This window comes from Sorex araneus, chromosome X, assembly GCF_027595985.1.
Source record: "Sorex araneus isolate mSorAra2 chromosome X, mSorAra2.pri, whole genome shotgun sequence".
NCBI lineage: Eukaryota > Metazoa > Chordata > Mammalia > Eulipotyphla > Soricidae > Sorex > Sorex araneus.
Window position 1 is genome coordinate 298,681,998 of NC_073313.1, and position 20,278 is coordinate 298,702,275.

Sequence of the window (20,278 nt, forward strand, 5' to 3'; positions counted from 1 at the left end):
AGACAATTCCATGGCTGTCTTATATTTTTGTTCAGATGATTTTGTTTTGAACTGCACCTGTTGATGTCCAGGGCTTACTCTTGACTCTGAGCTCAGGGATCACTTCTGCTGGGGCTCACAGGACCATATGGAGTGCGAGGGATTGAACTCTGGATGGCTCCATGCAAAGCAAGAACCTGCCTGCTAAACTATTTCTCCATTCCCTCAATGAGAATCTTACATGGCAACATTTTGGGTTTAAAGGTAGAGGATTTGTCTAGCCCTGCCCCCCTTACAACCCATCCCATTAATTTGTCTATTAAGACAAATTGTTCAACTGCTTGATGGCTGGGAAAAGATAACTCAGAGTTTTTATTACTGGGTCCCCCCTTCAGCAAATATACCATATCACCATTCCTCTTATTTTTCTGTTGAATCTTGTTTGTGTCCAAAGAAGTGATTGAAATGCTTGATTCCCAGAGGAATAAATTATACCCATTGATTTACTTAGTAAGTCTAGTTCTTTTGTTTTTAAACTTGTAAGTTCTCTCTGACCTCTAGAACATAAGATTCCCTCTACCTCTACTTATTGGCTTATGCTTGGCTTGAGGTCTTTATCTAATATCCTTAGTTTCTGCTTGATGCTTGCAAGATTAATGTCTCTAATGTGATTATAGCAGCATTTTTGTTCCTCACCTCAGCATTTTGTAGTGTCTTTTCTTTATGGTCATGCATAGGGACATCGATAAGGAATTCATATGCCCTCCTTGATTCAGCAGCTTATGTTCACAAGTCTGCCCATGAAGAAATGGCATTTCTCTGCACAGTCTTACTGAAGTTTCTTTCATAATTGCGTGAAAATTACTTCATGACACCCTTTTTAGCTTTCCTTTAGGGCTTACCTGTGCATTCACCATTTTTACACCACTCATTCCATCACATCTTGAAAACGGTTTTCAGGGAACATCTCCAGATGCTCAGAATTACTGTGTTCTAAACTCTGCACAGAGATCTCTTGTGCAAGTGTGATTTCCCTAAGGACAGAGAGGACTGGCGTTTTCCTTCGGTCAGTGCGATAAGGAGTGCTGCTTAGTAGCAGATTCTGCACGTGTTAGAGCTGCCTGTGTGGTTGGCAGCACGAAGGAGAGATGTGCAAAGTGTCTCTGGAGGACTGGCAGCATGTCCATGCCAACTATTGTTGCTGTGAAGGAACCTGAATCTAAATCAGTCTTTGTTTGGATTGCTATGATAAGTTTAGTTAAAACATGGCATTTGGAGAGAGGTAAAATGCCAGCACACTATGTCTTTGCCTCCCCCACCCTAAGCAGATTTTATTTTTTGGTGGGGGTCACACCCAGCGATGAACAGGGTTTATTCCATAACGAATCACTCCTGGCAGTGCTCAGGAGACCATATGGGATGCTGGGAACCAAACCCGGGTTGGGCACTGCAAGGCAAATGCCCTACTCACTGTGCTCCAGGTCCCCAAGCAAATTTGTTGGTCTATTTGCAAAAGCATTCTCTAGAATTTTGATTCATAGTATTAAAGCAAAATGACTCAGAATTGGTTTGTACATTCTACCGTTGCTTGTCCAGTGGTTAGTCGTTGAACTATATTCAGAAGAGGGGTATCGATATCTTGGTGAGAAACATGGCCCTACTAGAGTGTATAATATATTCTTTAGAAGCCAGGCCTCTATTTTTGGGCTTGGTAGGTGAGTTCTTGGTAGATGAGGATTGCTTTAGAGTGAGCTGAATCACTTTAGCAGACACTAATTTCATGGGACAAGAATGTAAATGTAGTGAGTAATCAGAGCACATGTGAATAGCAGCAGGCTGATTTTGAGAAGCACTGTCACTCAGTTTGCAAGAACCTGTGCCTGTTTAAGGCAAATAAATTTAGCTGCGGCGTGGAGTGTGGAGTGTCATATCCTCAGTGGCCAATTATGATGTGAAGAAAACAAAGGCATCTTTTCCTATAATGGGGGTTTTCTTGGTGACCACTCCAGATTTATTCTGCTTCCTGGAAATATTTGTGATTCTTCCCAGATTGATTGGTATCCTTTCCCATGTCTCTCTCAATAGGCCCTTTCTGTATTTCTTGTTCAACAGAGACATCATTTTTGTGCCTTGCCTATCTTTATCTTGAAGCCATCAACCATAAGGGCAAGTTCCTAGTCCTTCCTGGGATATGGCAGATGGATATGTGAACTAAATATTGAGTGAGGAAATTATTTCCACTTCCAGTGATCCCCAAAACCTGACACGGATAAAGGGTGCCTTAAGGAACCCTCAGTTTTCAACTTGATTCCAGTTCACTATCTTACTCATTTCTTGCCCTGATATCCCCATCTCTTCACTATTTCAGGAAGTTTTAATGTTTTATTAATTTTAATGTAGAGGTAACAGCATTCTGATGATCATTATTTCTAACTGATGATATGTATTCTTGTAGAGAACATGACTTCAGCAACTTCACCTATCATTTTAAAATGGGACCCCAAAAGTTTGGAAATCCGGACACTAACAGTGGAAAGACTTTTGGAGCCACTTGTTACACAGGTAAGGACTCATTTGAAGTACTTTGTTGTCCATTTTGGCTTCTGCTTTTATTATATTATCAGTCGAAAAGAATTTAGAAATTTTTTGTTTGTTTGTTTGGTTTTTGGGTCACACCCAATGATGCACAGGAGTTACTCCTGGCTCATGCACTCAGGAATTACTCCTGGCAGTGCTCAGGGGACCATATGGGATGCTGGGAATTGAATCTGAGTCAGCCGTGTACAAGGCAAACGCCCTATGTGGTGTGCTATAGCTCCAGCCCCAAATTTAGAAACTCTCACGATTGAATAAATCATGCCATATTATTGATTATTGAAAATATACTACTGCCACAGCTCTGGACAATTTTATTACCCAAAAAGATTTGAAATGCTTTTTTAAAAATATGATTTTTGAAATTATGTTTCTAAGATAATTAGAGAGGGGGCCTTGGTGAAGGAGGTGCTCATTTGCAGTAACATTCAAAGTCTAAATAAATAATTCCTTGCTCACTTTCAGATGGTGTTATGTGATGAGTTAGAAAGAACTGTTTAAAGTGCAAAGTATATTTACCAAATTACTGTTTTCTTTAGATTGCAAGTATCATGTTGGAATGATGACATTTCATGTTTGTGCTTTCACAGTTTCTACATTTCTACAAGATAACTTAGCAGGAAAAAATTCCTAGGGTTTTTAGGTTTTCAAAATTATTTTTTAGTATCTTTTGAAGCATACTCTGTACTTTATTAGCTCAAAAGTTAATGGGATATAAATTTCATGATAGTTATGGTAAGTAGAATTATCTACCAAGATATCTACATAAATTTATGATACATGGAAATATATACATAAGTTCTGGTTCTTTTGGAGGGGTTATCGCCTGAGATACCCAGGGGCTACTCCAAGCTCTGCACTCAGGAATCACTCCTGGCAGTGCTTGAGGGACCTTATGAGATGCCGGGGATTCAACCCAGGTTAGCAATGTGCAAAACAAGCACCTTACCCGCTGTGCTATTGCTCCAGTCCCTAAATAGATCCTCTCCCTATTAGTCTAAATATCTGCAATAGAAAATTTTCTTAACTTACTGACTTCAAGCATCTTATGGTTCTTGGGGTCCGGAGCCCCAAAGTTGAAATCCAGACAGAGTTGCCTTCTGTGTGGAGACTTTAGCCCTCCTAGAAGAATTCTTTTGATTTAGTACTCCAGAATAATCTTTCTGTTTGTTGGGGTCTTCAGGCGACCCACACCCTACGGTGCTTAGTGCTTGTCCCTGGCTCTGCACTCGGGTGTCTCTTGGTTGGGGTTCAGGAGACCATGTTGCATGACTGGGTTTAAACCTGGTAGGCTCCATGCAAGGCTTGCAACCACATGCTGTACTTCCTCTCCCCAGATATGTTGTTATGGATCTCGGCTTCTTTGGCTGTACCTGAAATGGAAGTTGACAAACGACCAAGAGTATGTGCCCAAATGGGTTCAATCCCTAGCATCCTGTATGGCCCCCTGAGCACTTCGAGGAGTCATTTCTGAGTGCATACCCCAGAGTATCAGAGCATCAATGCTGTATAGAGCCCAAAAGCAAATAAATAAATGAACAAACAAACAAACAAACAAATAAATAAATAAAATTTTTTAAAAAGTGGTGGATTTTTTTTTAGTTTTAAAGAGAAGGATCTCCCAAAAGTATGAAAAATAAAGAACTTGTTAATTCTCTCTCCAATTTTTTTATTGGTAAATCTTATGCTGAGGCATAAGTTAAGTTATGTAGGAGGACAGTTCTACCACGCTAACTCTTTAAACAGAAAGAATGGTTTTAAGGATATAGAGACTGGTGACAGGATATGTGGAAAGTTCAGGAACGGAATAGTTCTCAGAGAGGATGATTTGACCTTCAGGGGATATAGGAATGATACAAGGAGGCAGTGGCAGCCCTGGGAGCAATTATTGGCAACCTTTTTTCCTTATTTAAAGCAGATCAATTTTCAGCAGAGGAGGGGGTTGAGGGATTTTTTTTTTCTCCTGCAAAAAAAAAAAAAAAACAGTAGGAGTTTAGGAACCTTTGGTCTACATTTTCCACCTAGTAGGATTCCTTCTCTTAGATGCAGTTTGTCTGTGAAATTCAGTGCTAAGAGCATCCTGGCCATCAGTGTTTTGCAGTGAGGACTTCAAGTGACCCCGGAGGTGGCACCTGATACTGTAAACTGCTAGCTCAGTAGGAGTCAGTAGTAATGGCCCTTATCAGAGTGGAGATTTTCAAATATGTTATTTTTAAATGAAAAAGAAAACTTTGAAACAAACACTTTGCTTTTATCTTTATTGATATTCCTTCTAAAAGGAGTAAAATTTGTGTTACTTGTTTAAATAGTTATGCTCTTGCTTGCATTTAAAACCAGGGAACCAGGAGATTTTAAAATCAGGGATTTGGAACTGAAAATGGTTCCAGAAATAAATCAACACACAGAAATGTGGTAATAACTTCCAAAAATTAAGGCAGTATGTGCTCTTTATATATTTTATCAGACATTCTTAAATAATTTACATAAGAGTATTTTATATCAAAACTAACCAGAAGAACCAAAGAATAAAATAAGGTCCTTTACCTCTTTTCCAATTGTCCGGATAATATTGTTTTTGAGAATTAGCTTAATTCATAGCTTATTCATGAGATTCAAAGATTAATACCTTTGGTTGGTTTCCATGGTGACACTACAATGTTGCAATAAGTTGTTCATGCATATTTGTCACAGACTGAAATTTTATGAAAAGTAAAGGATTTGTTAAAAGCAAATGATCAGAAATGCATTATGCTTGCTTACTTGATTTCCTTTCATGCACAGCATGGTTAACCTCTTTTCAAGTTTGTTTCCCATCTTTATTGCTTAATTATTTTTATACAAAATTCTGTTTTAAATTTAAGCTAGGTTTTTAAATTAGATAACACTTTTTCATCCTAAGAAAATATTTTTAGTCTACCTATATTTAATAGGAGTATATGCAGACAAATTCAGCTATCTAGAATTCCAAAATTTAATATGAAACCTCTGTATTGTCTTGGGTCATATGTTTATTGAGTTGAATAAACATAATGTTTTAAAAAAAAAACAATTCAAGAAATGTTATTAGAAGATAAACCTTATTGGTAGTAAATATTTGATAAAGGCAAATTTCTAAATTATAACTTCAGGAATTATATGGACCATATTTGGTCTTCCAAGATTGCCAAGGGTGATCCCTGATTACAGAGCCATGAGTAAGCACTGCCTCTTATGCCCCCACAAAAACAAACAAAAACATCTCTGCAAATGTCCTTGTTAAAGAAAGAAATCTGTCACTGTCACTGTCATCCCCTTGCTCATCAATTTGTTCGAGCGGGCACCAGTAACGTCTTTCATTGTGACTCATTGTTACTGTTTTTGGCATATCCAATACGCCCCGGGTAGCTTGCCAGGCTCTGCCCTGCGGGCGTGATACTCTCAGTAGCTTCCTGGGCTCTCCAAGATGGGCAGAGGAATTGAACATGGTGAACACCGTAGAAATAGCACATTAAAAATAGAATTTGAATATAGTTCAAGAAGTTGTAATTTAGAAGTTTGCCTTCATCAAACTTCTGCCAATATGGTGTATCTTCTAATAACTTTTCTTGAATTGTATTGTTTTAAACATTAGGGTTATAATGTTTATTGAGTTGAAAGTCCTCTTCAAGTTGAGATCATGTGGTAGATTGTTTAGCAATTACTATGTTCATCATTTCTAAAATAGCGGTTTAGTGGACTATTATATAGCTTAGAAATGGATTAATTTTTGTTTGGAATTATGTTTAATTATGTCTGCCGCCAAATGGGAGGGACACTCTTTTGTTGTTTAAGTAGATGTGTTTGCCATGTTGTGAACCTTGAAGAATGTATGGAAACCCTTTAAAAAAAGAAAAAAAATCCTACAGGTCCTAAAGTAGGCTTAAATTAGTATCAACCTGGGATAAAGTGTGGACATATTTGTATTCGTAAGTATATTTATAAAATAGATATTAATAAACCCAGAATTTAACATTAATGTGGTGAATAATGATTTGCTGGATTTGTAATTTTGGGTGTATGCATGTAAGTATTCTCATGATCATTCTACCTCTGGGTCAAATTAGTTGTTGGCCCAATGCCATTAGGTGCCATGTGATTATTCAGTCATCCCTCACATTTAAGATGTATTGCTCCATGTCAAAGCTATTATGTGTTTTATGACAATTTGCTTTTGCTTAGCAAAATATATGCACAATTAACAAGCAACATCTGTCTGTTTCCTTATCAAGTATAGTAAAAGCTAAGTAGTAAGACATCATTATGGTTTTAAAATACAGAGTCCTTGGGGCCAGAAAAATGGTACACTGGGTAAGGTGCTTGTCTTACTTGCAGCTGACCCAGGTTTGATACTCAACACCTTGTGCGGTCTCTGAAGTCCGCCAGGAGGGGTCCCTGAGAACAATGTCCGGAGTAAGCACTGAGCCAAAAATAATAAATAAAATAAACAAAATGCAGATCATTTCAATAAATTTATATTAATGAAAGTGACATGGGTGGACAGTTCAGAAAGTAACTGTTGTTCACAAGACAGCTTGGTTTAGGAATTAGAAATGCAGCATCAGAAGTGGAGATCAGATGCAGTCTTAGTACTAGTGGCCTGCTTACTACTTTGATGCAAGTTTTGCAGTTGGTGTTATTATTCTATATACATCAATTTATAGAAATAATTATGTGATTATTTAAATTATTAATTGTAGTAATAAATTGGTTTTATATAAATTTATAAAACATTATGTAATTATTTAAATCATTGTATTAATAAATATGTGCAGTAATAGAACTTTAATTAGTTTTATATAACACTATTTAAAATACAGTATCACAATGACTTTCTCTTCCATCAAAATAATTTCAATTCCAGTGCACATACTGTAACAGTGCACATAAAATAACATTCATTATTTTATGAATGTTAATGAAATAAATTCCATTTAATAGGAATCAAAAATCTTAGACACTATAAAATGAATGTCTTACATACTGCCTCAATTTATAAATGTCTTGCTTTTAATCAAAAGGATTTTTTAGTGTGGGGGATTCTTCCCACATTTTATTCTGAGATCTTCAATCCTTTTTTTTTTTAAACCTGTAATGCTTTCAATTTTGCTAAATAGCAGTGGCTCAAGTCACTGAACTGAATTATTGAATTTACATTCATTCATCATTTCTGCTCTGCTCTTAGTTGAACTCTTCTCCTTGAGTGTGGGACTGACCATAGATAATCGAGCGCAGTGACCGTCAGCCACTGAACCATCACCAGGGTAGATGGAGAAGGTTACAGACCCCTTGTCTGCTGCCCCCGGAAGGGTGTGTAGGACAGAGTCCTGCTGCAGATGGAAAAAGTTGAAGAACGTTAATTTAGAATACTGCTGCCCAACCTTTATATACCTTCAGGTGGTTGAACATTGAGAAATATTTCAGACTGCTAAGACATAAGTTATAACATTATTTACATAGATTCTGTATATCTATTGTATATTTATCTATATCACTATAATAATGGCACCACATGTGATCCAGGCTTACCATGTACTAAGGAGTATTTTTTATGAACTAGCTAAAAATTTCTGCATAAAGTCTGCAGACCAGAGGTTGGAAACTACTGATAGAAACTTTCTAACTAGGAAAAAATTAAGATTCTCATGTTTCTTTGGTATCAAGTTGATAAAGTCACCATTTTTTTCTACATTTTGAAAGGTGGGGAAAAAAAAGGACTTAGATCCTATAATGTTTGTTTTGTTTGTTTTGTTTTGGGACCACACCAGCCAGTGCTCAGCTCACTCTCCTGGCTTTGCACTCAGGGATTATCACATATGGACCTGGGGCCGTTGTGGGAAGTGCCCCTCCCACTGAACTATAGCTCCAGTCCAGATTTCTTTCTTTCTTCTTTTTTTTTTTTTACAGCCTAAAATGTGTTTAACAGAGTAGATTGGCTTCTCCTCAGAGAAACTGAGCTAACAGAGCTGAACAAGAGTGCAGGAACCACAGAGAACATACAGAGTGTGAGGAAAGGGAGGGAAGCAACAAATTAAAGTTGTAGGAAGGATGAATTACCAACACAAAACAGGAAAAGCAGCAAGCGGAGGAGAATTAAATGTATTTTTAAAGTTTATTCTCATTTCTTGTTTGCATCATCTAACTTATGCCCAAACCATCCCTATGCTGACATACAAACATGACTTAAAGTAATTCTCTGCCATTCAAATGAATAGTTTAAACCACAAATCCTGGTTCCCATTAGATGATTAATGCAAGTGAATTCCCAACACAGCAGCAACTCTTTGACTCTATTTGTTTGGCAATAAATTCAAGTCCTAAAAGTATCTTCACTCTTGTATTTTCCATTTCAATGAATAATTGGGAACTATTTTAAATGGAAAAAAATGAATTTAAAACTAAAATCAAAGGGATGTTAGAAAAGAATAACGTCTTTATATGTAATCCAGGAGGACAATTAATGAAGGTTTTGCGTACTAATCCAAGGATTCCCAGGGAGGAACTGTAGGAGGTTAGCTAACAGAATTGCTCCTAACTATTGTGGACAACATAGAAATGTTACCTGAGCAGGAGACTGGGAAAAATATTCATTATGCCAGACTTGAGACTGCCTATGAAGTGACAGAATTGCATTTCTTCAGCAAGCCCTTGACTAGCAAAGTAATTAAAGCTTGTCAGAGATCTGAGATAAAGGATTGGGGCATGTCAGCATACCTGCTTTTCCTTTCTTGTCATTATCCTGTTGAATATGCTTTGTTTTCACACTATTATACGGCAAGAAAGGCTAGTGAAAGTAACGGATAATCTAACCAGCTATTTTTCTTTCTTTCTGACATAACGCTCAGCCTTCTTGGAAAACAAATCTTGGGGCTTCAGTGGCTGTTTTTTTCTTAGTCTTTGTTTTATCTTCTACCCCTTCATCAAGTCTAAATAGTATTTTAGGAATTAGAAAGTCTTTGTCTTCATCTTTTCCCCTTTTCCCCTCAGGTGAGTTTACAGATTTCAGTTAATTGTATATATATATATATATATATGTATATATATGTATAATCAATACTCAGCTTTGTATTTTCAGCTCTTACCTTCTCAGTGAGACTATTCTCATACTCAAGACTACTCCTGAAGAGAGAGACCAAAAGGGAATGCCCTGCCACAGAGGCGGGGTGGGGGAGGGGGTACAGGGTGGGGATGGTAGGAGGGATGCTGGGACAATTGGTGGTGGAGAATGGGCACTGGTGGAGGGATGGATACTTAACCATTATATGACTGAAATGCAAGCACAAAAGTTTGTAAGTCTGTAACCGTATCTCACCGTGATTCACTAGTAAAAAAAAAAGTTTCCAAAGGGTGGTGGAGAGAGTACTCCTGGGTTTCTCACTCCTTTGCTCTACCCATTTTTCCCCAACTCTGGTGCTACATTTCTAATTCCTAACCCAAGTCCTTGTGTCCAATACGATTTTTTCTGAATTGTTCACCAATCTCATGCTCAATCTTAACTTCCTATTGATTCTCCAAATATCTATCAAAGCAATTATTGAAAACATATTATTTCATCATCTCATTCCCCTGCTTAACACATCGGAATGATTTTGTTGCATTTTATGACACATTTAATACTCCATTGTGAGTCCTGATTTGCCCCCAGATGCAGTAACTTAGTGCAGTGGCCCTTTCACCAGCATTCTTAATGCTTTGATGTCGGCACTGCAGTTTATGTTCTTGAACAACAACCAAGTGATGTGCTGGCATCCAATCATTGCTTGCCGTTTCTTGAGTGGACCGAGTTTTCCTGTGCCTTGGTGTCTTTGCACATGCTTCTCTTTCTGTCTGTATGATGCTTCCCTTTTCTGCTCTGACTGACTCTCTCACTCATAAAATATTTCCCAGTGTCACAAAAGACTTTCTATTTTGCCACCACTGTTATAAATAAGTATCTCTGGCACATTGGTCTCTATACTTTGATTACTGTTTGTTTGTTTTTTTGTTCACCTTATTTTTTGTTTTTTGTCTGTTTGCTTTGGACCATTCCCACTGGGATTACTTCTGACAGAGCCATACTGGTTCTCAGGTATTGGACCCAGTTCAGCTGTGTGCAAGCAAGTATCCTATCAGCTATACTATCTCTCCTGCCCCTATGTGTTTTTTTTACAGCAGTTAAAACTATTTTTAACTATCTTATGTGTTTTTGTGTTACATTTTCTCTTTTCTCCACTACAAGAAAAATCCATGGAAATAGGAAGGAATAATGTCAGACTAGCTCCTACATGTATTCTTGGAATCTTGAATTTACAGCATGTTTCTTAAATCTTTATTAACTGATTAACTAGACCCTCCACCTTGAAAAAATGTAGTTTGTATATTTTTTTGTCTGTTTAATTCTTCTAAAATTAGTTACAAGGAAAAAGTAATTACATGTTGCAGCGATGGTTTTGGCAATTATAATTACTGTTTGCTATGGGGTTTTAAGAATAAAAATAGTTATTAAAATTTTAAGTGTTTTAATGTTTTTTACACTGAAAAAAAGTAGAACAAACTAGATGTTTTGTTTCATTTGTTGAAAACTATAAAATCTTCACAAAGTGGAACAGTATCTATATCTATAGTTGTTGCAGTAATATATCAATTGTCATTATGTACATGTAAGTAAAATTAATATCTTTCCATATTACTGACAAATAATTATCCTCCTGCTCATTTATATCAATGTTTGGAAAAAATTATATCTTTAGATATCATGTTGGGCAAGTAATTTTCATTAAAGTGTTAAAACCCAGTGCTGGAGCAATAGTACAGTGGGATGGACATTTGCCTTGTATGTTGCCTACTTGGGTTCAGTCCCTGGCACCACATATGATCCCTCCACGTATCAGAAATAGGGAGTTATCTCTGAGTGCAAAGTCAGGGGTAAACCTGAGCACTGCCATATATGGCCCCCAAACAAACAAAGGAATGAAGACAAAGGAAACAAACCAACTAAAAGACATTGTAGAGGGGCCAGAGAGATAATACAGTGAATATGGAGCTTGCCTTGCACATGACCAACTCAGGTTGAATTTCTGACACCCCGTATATATATCTCCTGAGCCAAAGAGTGATCCCTGAGTGAGATTTCAGACTAAGACCTACGTACAGCTGCTATCAGCCCTAAAAACCAAACAAGTCCATCCATTTTAGTACAAAGGCATCATCATCATTACGACTCCACACTTAGATAACTATACAAATAAGTCTATCTTTGACTACCTCTTGACTATGATTACTGTCTCCGTATCACTGTCATTGGTTGTTCATCGATTTGCTTGAGCAGGTGCCAGTAACATCTCCATTCCTCCCTGTCGAAGGCTAGTGTAGCCCGATGGTGTACTGGGGGCTCTTTCAGGATCAGGGGAATGAGGACCATCGTTGTTACTGTCATTGGCATATTAGTATACCATGGGGAGCTTGCCAGGCTCTGCCGTACACTATGATTATTAGTTTTAATAAATAAAAATCACGAACATCCACGATAATTTGAATTTTAACCAAACAGTAACTTATTGTGTAGTAGATAGCCCTTTTCATATTTGAGAAATACTAAAATATTTACTGTTATTTCTAAAACATTGGTTTCGTTGCCAATTTTTAAGTTCTAATGATGCCAAATTTTGTATATTATATTTGTGATATAGGAAGGAAAAAATATGAGTTGTTAATTCCATTTTACTAGAACGATTGTTTTGCAGGGTGGGGTACACCTGGCATTGGTCAGGACTTACTGTTGTCTCTGTGCTGATGGATCATTCCTAGAAGGGCTTCAGAGACCCTATGGGGTGCTGGGAATCAGACCCAGATCAGCCTTAAGCAAGGCAAGTACCCTACCTATTGTCTTGTTTTGACCGGCTAGGACAATTTTTTTGCCAATTTTCTGTGAGTGCAAATTCTTCTACAAGACCTTTCCTCATTTGTGTTTTTGCTTCCTTCCATTTAATCACTCCTACCTCATTTTTATTCAAACTGGAAATAACATTTCTTTTCCATTTTTAGAGTCCTCTAGTGTCTCTTTTTACAGGGGCTTAGGAATTTTCTCTTCTTTCTCACCCTGAGATTGCTAGAACCAAACATTTTCAGTTTTTTATCTTAAATGCTGCTTTTTTTTTTCCCGCATTTTTGGAACCCTCTAAACTGGGCTTAGTCTTCACTGTATTTCCAGAACATCCTGTGCTTCCTCTGTTTTGTGTCATACTTCAGTGTTGTAATTCCTGGTTTGAAATGTGTGTGAGCAGGTGGTGTGTACTTCTACATTGCATTTATTACTCATGAGACTGTGAGCTATATTCTTTATATATCTTTTCTCAGTCTGGCATACAATTACAATTTATTAAATTCCTGTTGAATGAGTAGAAGAATGATTATCTCTGCAGTGACTTGGTAAAAACTTTCTTACTTTTTATTTTTTAAAATTTAAAAAAATAATTATTAGTGAATCACCATGAGGTACAGTTACAAACTTATGAGCTTTCGTGTTTGCATTTCAGTCACACAGTGATCATTTACCCATTCCTCCACCAGTGCCCATTTTCTTCCACCAATGTTCTCAGGATCCCTCCCACCCTCCCCACCCCCCCCACTACCTACCCTGCCTCTGTGACAGGGCATTCTCTTTTGTTCTCTCTCCTTTAGGGTGTTGTGGTTTGCAGTAGAGGTATTGAGTGGTCATCATGTTCAGTTTATAGTCTACTTTCAGTTAGCATCTTTCAACCAGAATGGGTCCTCCCAACATCCTCTAGTTGGTGTTTCCTTCTCTATCTCAGCTGCCTTTTCCCCCAGCATGTGAGGCCAGTTTCCAAGCTATGGGGCAGACTCTTTTTTGATGTAATTTTATGTTCTCGTTCTCTTGTTGTTGCTCTTTGTCTTCACTAAGGCAAGACTCTAAGCTAAGTAGAGCTAAGTTATAGTTTTGGAAGAAGCTCCATTTAATTTTTTTTAATCAAATTACACTTACCACCAGGAGTAATTCCTGAGTGCAAAGCCAGGAGTAACCCCTGTGCATTACTAATTGTGACCCGAAAAGCAAAAGAAAAAACACTTGTCTCATATTTTTGAAGCCTTTAGGTAAATGACCTACAGAATAGCTCCCCCATCCCCCACTGTTGATGCGTACCCCCTGGCACAGTGCACAGTGTCTGACATAATAAAGGCTCAATCATTTTGATGTGGTAGATGAAATTATTGGTAGATTCCTTTTAAATTAATGACAGTACAAAATGTGTACATTAGTTTTATATATTTTTTAGAAATTATTTTTTAAATTTATGTTTATTAAATAGGGCTGGAACAATAGCACAGCAGGTAGGGCGTTTGCCTTGCCAACCTGGGTTTGATTCCTCCGCCCCTCTCCGAGAGCCTGGCAAGCTACTGAGAGTATCCCACCCCCATGGCAGAGCCTGGCAAGCTACCCATGGCGTGTTCGATATGCCAAAAATAGTAACAACAAGTCTCACAATGGAGACGTTATTGGTGCCCGCTCGAGCAAATCTATGAGCAACAGAATGACAATGATACAGTGATTAAATTACACTACACTTTAAAAGTATATTTTACCATTAAGAGGCTTAGAAAATATCTTTTCTACTGGCTAATCTTCAACAAATAATTTTGTGATTTGTCATTCCATGATTATAATTATTGTCATGTTATTATCTGGGCTTAGAAAAATAAAAAAAAATAGAAAAGTTTCTTGCTTTAAAAAACATTCTGAAGTATGCTGGTTACATTCAAAATAAAAATGCTTAAATTTAAATGTAATGTTATTTATTATAGAAGTAGCTATTACTGTTAATATGGTAGCCCTGTGATAATATAAGAGGGTAATTTTACACTAAACTGCAGTTTTCAATGGTTTATTTAACACGACCTCTCAATTTACACTGTTGACTGAAACTTTTCAGGCTTGTTTTCATTCCCAAGGGGAATTTTATAGAGAGAGAGAAGACAAAAATCCCGTTAACTGACTTACTCAGGCATGGTAAAATAGATTTGATTCAGCTATTAAAATTTTCAGAATATTTTAGTGGCTTGTATCTTGTAAAATTATTTCCAATCGTTATCCTTCACATGATCATGTTTCCCAAGGAGGTTAGGCATTGTAGTTTAATAAAATAGACAAAAATTACAAAAGCTTGCAATATAGAATATTAAAATTGTCACTATACAAATGTTTTTTAATTTAGTATAGTTTATATCCAGTCAATTTTGTAGACAGTTAAAACATTAAGACTTGTCTTGAAAGTCCTATGTGTCACTTGCCCATATTACATGATAAGGTTAATGAAAACAACATTTCTATAATGGCCTTGCCTGCCTTTTTTACTAAGAGTGAAAGGGGCTTTGAGGGGCTGGAGTGATAGTACAGCAGGTAGGGCATTTGCCTTGCATGCAGCCGACCCGGGTTCAATTCCCAGCATCCCATATGGTCCCCTGAGCACCACCAGGAGTGATTCCTGAGTGTAGACCCAGGCGTCAGCCCTGAGCATCGCTAGGTGTGACCCAAAAAGCCAAAAAAAAAAAAAAAAAAAGAGTAGTCTTTGAGATGATAGTGAAATGAAAAAAAAAAAAAGAAGAAAAAACAAAAACTATGTATAGATGTATAGAAAGCTGGGAAATTTAAAGATATTATTTATTGTTTTATTTCTTTGGGGCCACACCTGGCAGTGCTCAGGGCTTATTCCTGGCTCTGCACTCAGGGATCACTCCTGGTGAGCTTGAGGGACCAGATGGGGTGCCAGGGATCTAACTGGGGTCAGCTGCATGCAAGGCCAGTGCCCCACTCTCTGTAGTATTCCTCCAGACCCCAAGAACACAGTATGTCTGATAGTAGAAAATTTATATTGAGAAGGCTTTTCACTAAGCTATATTACCAAAGGAATATTTGTTAATCTCTCTAACTTCTCTCAACATTTCCAAAAATGTTTGTTAGTGTAGTTTGCTCTTCAAAATATGCTTCTTATTTATGTGGTACTTTACTTGTTTATTTTTGCTTTCTGGGTCACACCCAGCAATGCACAGGGGTTACTCCTGTCTCTGTGCTCAGGAGTTACTCCTGATGATGATTGGGGGACCATATGGAATGCTTGGAATAGAACCCAGGTCGGCCACATGCAAGGCAAACGCCCTACCCACTGTGCTATTGCTCCAGCCCCTTATGTGGTGCTTTAATCATAATGGACAACAAGATGACTAAAGCTATACAGATCTAAATTATTTTTGTTGTCACATAATTGAAGATCTTTGGTTAAAAGTAATGAATGAAATTATGAATGTGACTTACAAAACAATAAAAGTGACTTACAAAAGAAGAGGATTTCCTTGCACATGGGTGAGGCCTCAGAATTACATTTCTAGTTAGCTTGACCAAATCCTGTGGTCACAGAATGAGTGTCTTGAGATGATTTCCTTCTATAAAAGCCTGCAGGAATAGAAAAAAAAATGGGGATCTCAGTTTTGTAAGTCTCTTTTTTAATCAAAGAACATCAAAAAGAATTCAAATGGAAATATGCAAGTCCCAAGGCTAACAGGGTCACCCCTTAGCTCCTTTGCTGTGCCAGCCAGCAGCAGAAATTTTAGATGCAAATGAAACCACACAGACAATGTAAAGCCAATTTTTTTTACATCTGTATTGCTCTTAAAAATATGGTCTTTATCTCAGTCTGATTAGAAGCTCATATATACTCGGTAGGCTGGCAGCACTCTAATGTTTAAGTGTATTTCCTCTCAAGCCTGTGTAAATATTTTGGCTTTTTGTGTGCGTGCAGAATATCACTTACATGGAACATTTGATGGTTCCTTGTGTAATTCCTTCCTTCCTTCCTTCCTTCCTTCCTTCCTTCCTTCCTTCCTTCCTTCCTTCCTTCCTTCCTTCCTTCCTTCCTTCCTTCCTTCCTTCTTTCCCTGCCTCTTTCTCTCCATCCCTCTATTTGGAATGTCATTGTACCCAGGCTAAGAGAATGGAAGGTATTTTATATTTCATAGACTTTTTGAAGCTTGCCTTTCCCCACTGTTTAAAATAAACATTCATCATTTATTTGGAGTTCTTTGGAATATATCTCAATTAAAACTCATTAGGAGTGTTAAATTATTTGTTCAATGTAAGTGAGAATATAATATAGCCTGGGATGAGTTAAGCCAAAAATATTCTTAAAAAAATATACAAAACGTAAGTTCTCAAGATGAATTATAAGTCAGCATTCATGCTATATTATTCTATAACAAGAAAATGAATTGCACCTTTGTATGCTAATTGCTCCTTATTTTATTACTGGCTATTCGTGTAGAAGCATAATCAATCTTAGCATACTGAGTAGTTATTGGATGCTGAGTTATTTCCAGAAGACATATATTAATGTATTTAAGTTTGCACAGCAAATTAAACACACCCTTAAAAACTATAGAAAATGGTAATTAAACTGAAGTGTACAATTTGTAGTATTTTAATGAACCATACATTATTTTGAACTCCTTCACCAGCTAAAATTCATAATAATAAAATTTAAACATTTTAAACAATTTTTGGGGGTAAAAATAATAGTCTCTTTCTCTCACGTGTGCCTAACCAGGTGGACTTTTAATAGGCTAGTAATTAAAGAGATACCAAACAAGTGCATCATTTGATTCATGTTCCCCACATTGTAAAATTCTGTTGCTTTTAGAACACTTCCTAGCTTTGCTTTGTACATGTACATCAGTGAAATCTAATATTTAGTTTCTCATTAATACCTCAGATGGTTCTGAATTCAGTACCTAGGGGATAAAAACCAGCTTCTTGAATATCTCACTTTTCTTTTTATTTTTCTTATGGAAATGTAATTTTTATAAAGAACATTTACCTTTTTTTTGAATTAGTGAATCTCTCCATTATTATCATGCTTTTATTATTATTTCACCTTTGTTTTTTTCACTTTTTTTTTTTTTAGCTTTTTGGGTCACATCTAGTGATGCTCAGGGGTTACTCCTGGCTTTGCACTCAGGAATTAGTCCTGGCAATGCTCAGGGGACCATATGGGATGCTGGGAATCAAACCTGGGTCCGCCGAGTGTAAGACCCTACCCACAGTACTATTGTTCCAGTCCCTTATGATTTTTTTTTTAATGATTTCACCTTTTGTTAAAAGGTAAAGTAAAAACTTTGTAATTGACATTTACCAATATACCAAATTGACAGACCAGAGTCTTGATGGAAAAAATATTCTTGGCACAATTGTGAATGGGGTATTCAGGGGGTGGGGGATAATGGGGGTTGAGCCATACTTGGTGGTGCTCAAGGATTCCTCCTGGATCTGTAATCAGAGATAACTCCTGTGGGGCTCAGGAGTCATATGTGGTGTGGGGGATTGAACCTAGGTTGGCTGCATATAAAGCAAACACCGTGCACTCTGTACTGTCTGTTCGGCCCCCAGAGATTGCTGTTTCAATTTCTCTATCTTCTATATTATTGTTTGCATATAGAAATTCCATGGATTCTACATGTTGACTTTGTAGCCTACCACTTTACTGTACAAGTTTATTGCTTCTAGGACAATTTTGTAGAGCTTTTTTGTTTAAGTATAGTGCCATGCCATCAGTAAATGCTGAGTTTAATTTCTTCTTTTCCAATCTGGATGTATTTAGTAGCTCTTTCTCGCCAAATTGGTATGGCAAGAAATTCCAATAATGTACTGAATAGTAGCAGTGAGTGAATATCCCCTGTCATGTGAAGGGACATTTTCAGTTTTTCATTGCTGAATGTGATATTCACTGTCAGTTTGTGGTAAATAGTTTTAACTGTCAAAGAAAGTTCCTCGAATCCCCATTATATTAAAAGTTTTTACCATGAACAGATGTTTGATCTTGTCAAATATTTCCTTTGCATCTATCGATATGATCATATGATACTTATTTTTGTATTTGTATGGTGTACTACGTTGATTGACTTCCGGTATATTAAGACATCTTGCATCTCCAGGATAAATCCTGTTTGACCCTGGTGGATGATCTTCATGATGTTTTGTTGGACTCAGTTTCCTAATATTTTGTCAAGAACATTTGTGTCTATATTCATAGGGAACACCGGATACAGTTTTTAGTAGGAAGCCTACATGGCAGGAGGATTGAATATATGGGGGGGTGGGGTGCGCAGGCAACTGGGACAGTGGTGGACAGTGGTGAGAGGTGTAATGCTGAACCTTCTACTCATGAAACCTTACCATAAACAGTCTTGTATATCACAGTGACTGACCTAAAATTTATTTTTATAATATTCCTGCTTTTAGAATATCAGCACTGCCACGATCATGGCTTTGGTTTTGGTGCACATGGCATACACATTTGGTATCACTGCTTGCTGTGCTCTTCTAGATTTTTAACTAGTCATGGAATACCACTTAAGTAAAACTTTCTCAGGGAAGTATGGAAGGGACACATAGGCTCTAGCCACAAGGCTTGGGTCGTCACACAGGACTGGATATATGGATTTTGCTATTTGAGTCTGCCCTTCCCTTCTCCCTTTCATCTGCCCCACCCGGTAATATCAGACCACCAGGTAAAGTATGTAGGTATATATAATGTTGCAGATAAAGCCTTGCCATATGCTGCTAGATTTTGATTTTATAATAGAAATAATCATGAATTTTGGAAATGTTAGTGTTTCTTTATATGGACGCGGTGGGGTTGGGGCTACTTCTGGCAGTATGAAGCCTTTCTCTGCACTCGGGGATCACTTAGGGCAGGCTCAGTGGAGCTTATGGAGTGCACGGAATCAAACAGTGGTCAGCCACATGCAAAGTAAGCACCCTGCCCACTGAACTACCTCTTTGGCCCCTTCGTGTTTTTTTTATCTTACATATTGCCCCATTTGTAAGATATCGTTAAATATGATATGATGAGATCAATATGGTAGTAATTAATTCTTAAGCTTAATACATAAAATCAGAAGAATTAATAATAATACAGGATTATAAAATATTTGGTAGTTGAAACCATTGAATGTAAAATCCGTAAGTTTCCCTCCACTGCCCTCTTTCACTTTGAAATAGCATTCTGTAAGAAAATTAAATACGACTTTCTGAGTCAATCAGATCTTTCAGTGGTCTAAATTAAATGTTAGCCACATTATAATCAGTAACGCTTACCAATTTTGGTGTGTTTTTCTGTTTGTGGTTTCCATGATGAATAAAATACTGTCTACTTTTTTATAATCATATTTTTATAAGTACAACCATCTTCATTTTGATAAGAAACAAATTGACATAAATGCTTTTTGACTATTTCAGTTTGGTTCATTGAAGCCAAGTTTATGCGGTTAGTGATTCTGGCTTTGAAGGATGTGTTTATTTCTGCCATTATCATATTCTGTTTGCTTACACTTGGGGTGTTAATTTTGATTTCAAGATGTTTTATTTTTACGTCCTCTTTCATTTCATAATTCATGTTTTCTCCACCCTCAAAGTCAAGACTGCAGACACGTTCTCACATACTTCCCGTCAGCATTGAAAGCACATTATCAATAGATCAAGCTGAAAATCAATATATATATATATTGAGTGAAATCTGCTTTCTTGCTCACACCCACTAAAAAGGAAGAACATCACTGCTTTCAGAGCTCCCACACAGGCTGTGAACTCATGGGAGTATCCTGAGTAGGTAGATGAGATGGTCCGTCAAGAGCTAACTGCACTCTG

At 37.1% G+C, this 20,278-nt stretch overlaps 1 protein-coding gene across 4 annotated transcripts in view; it reads left to right on the top strand.

The window, feature by feature from the left end:
* The window catches only part of CTNNA2 (catenin alpha 2), a 1,292,108-nt gene that overhangs the window by 166,605 nt on the left and 1,105,225 nt on the right, over window positions 1-20,278 (top strand). For all 4 annotated transcript variants that reach the window (XM_055121537.1, XM_055121538.1, XM_055121540.1 and 1 more), the window contains exon 2: window positions 2,435-2,541. In XM_055121537.1, the coding sequence (XP_054977512.1) occupies window positions 2,440-2,541 (102 nt within the window). In that variant the 5' untranslated portion in view covers window positions 2,435-2,439. The remainder of the gene's footprint in view (window positions 1-2,434; window positions 2,542-20,278) is intronic.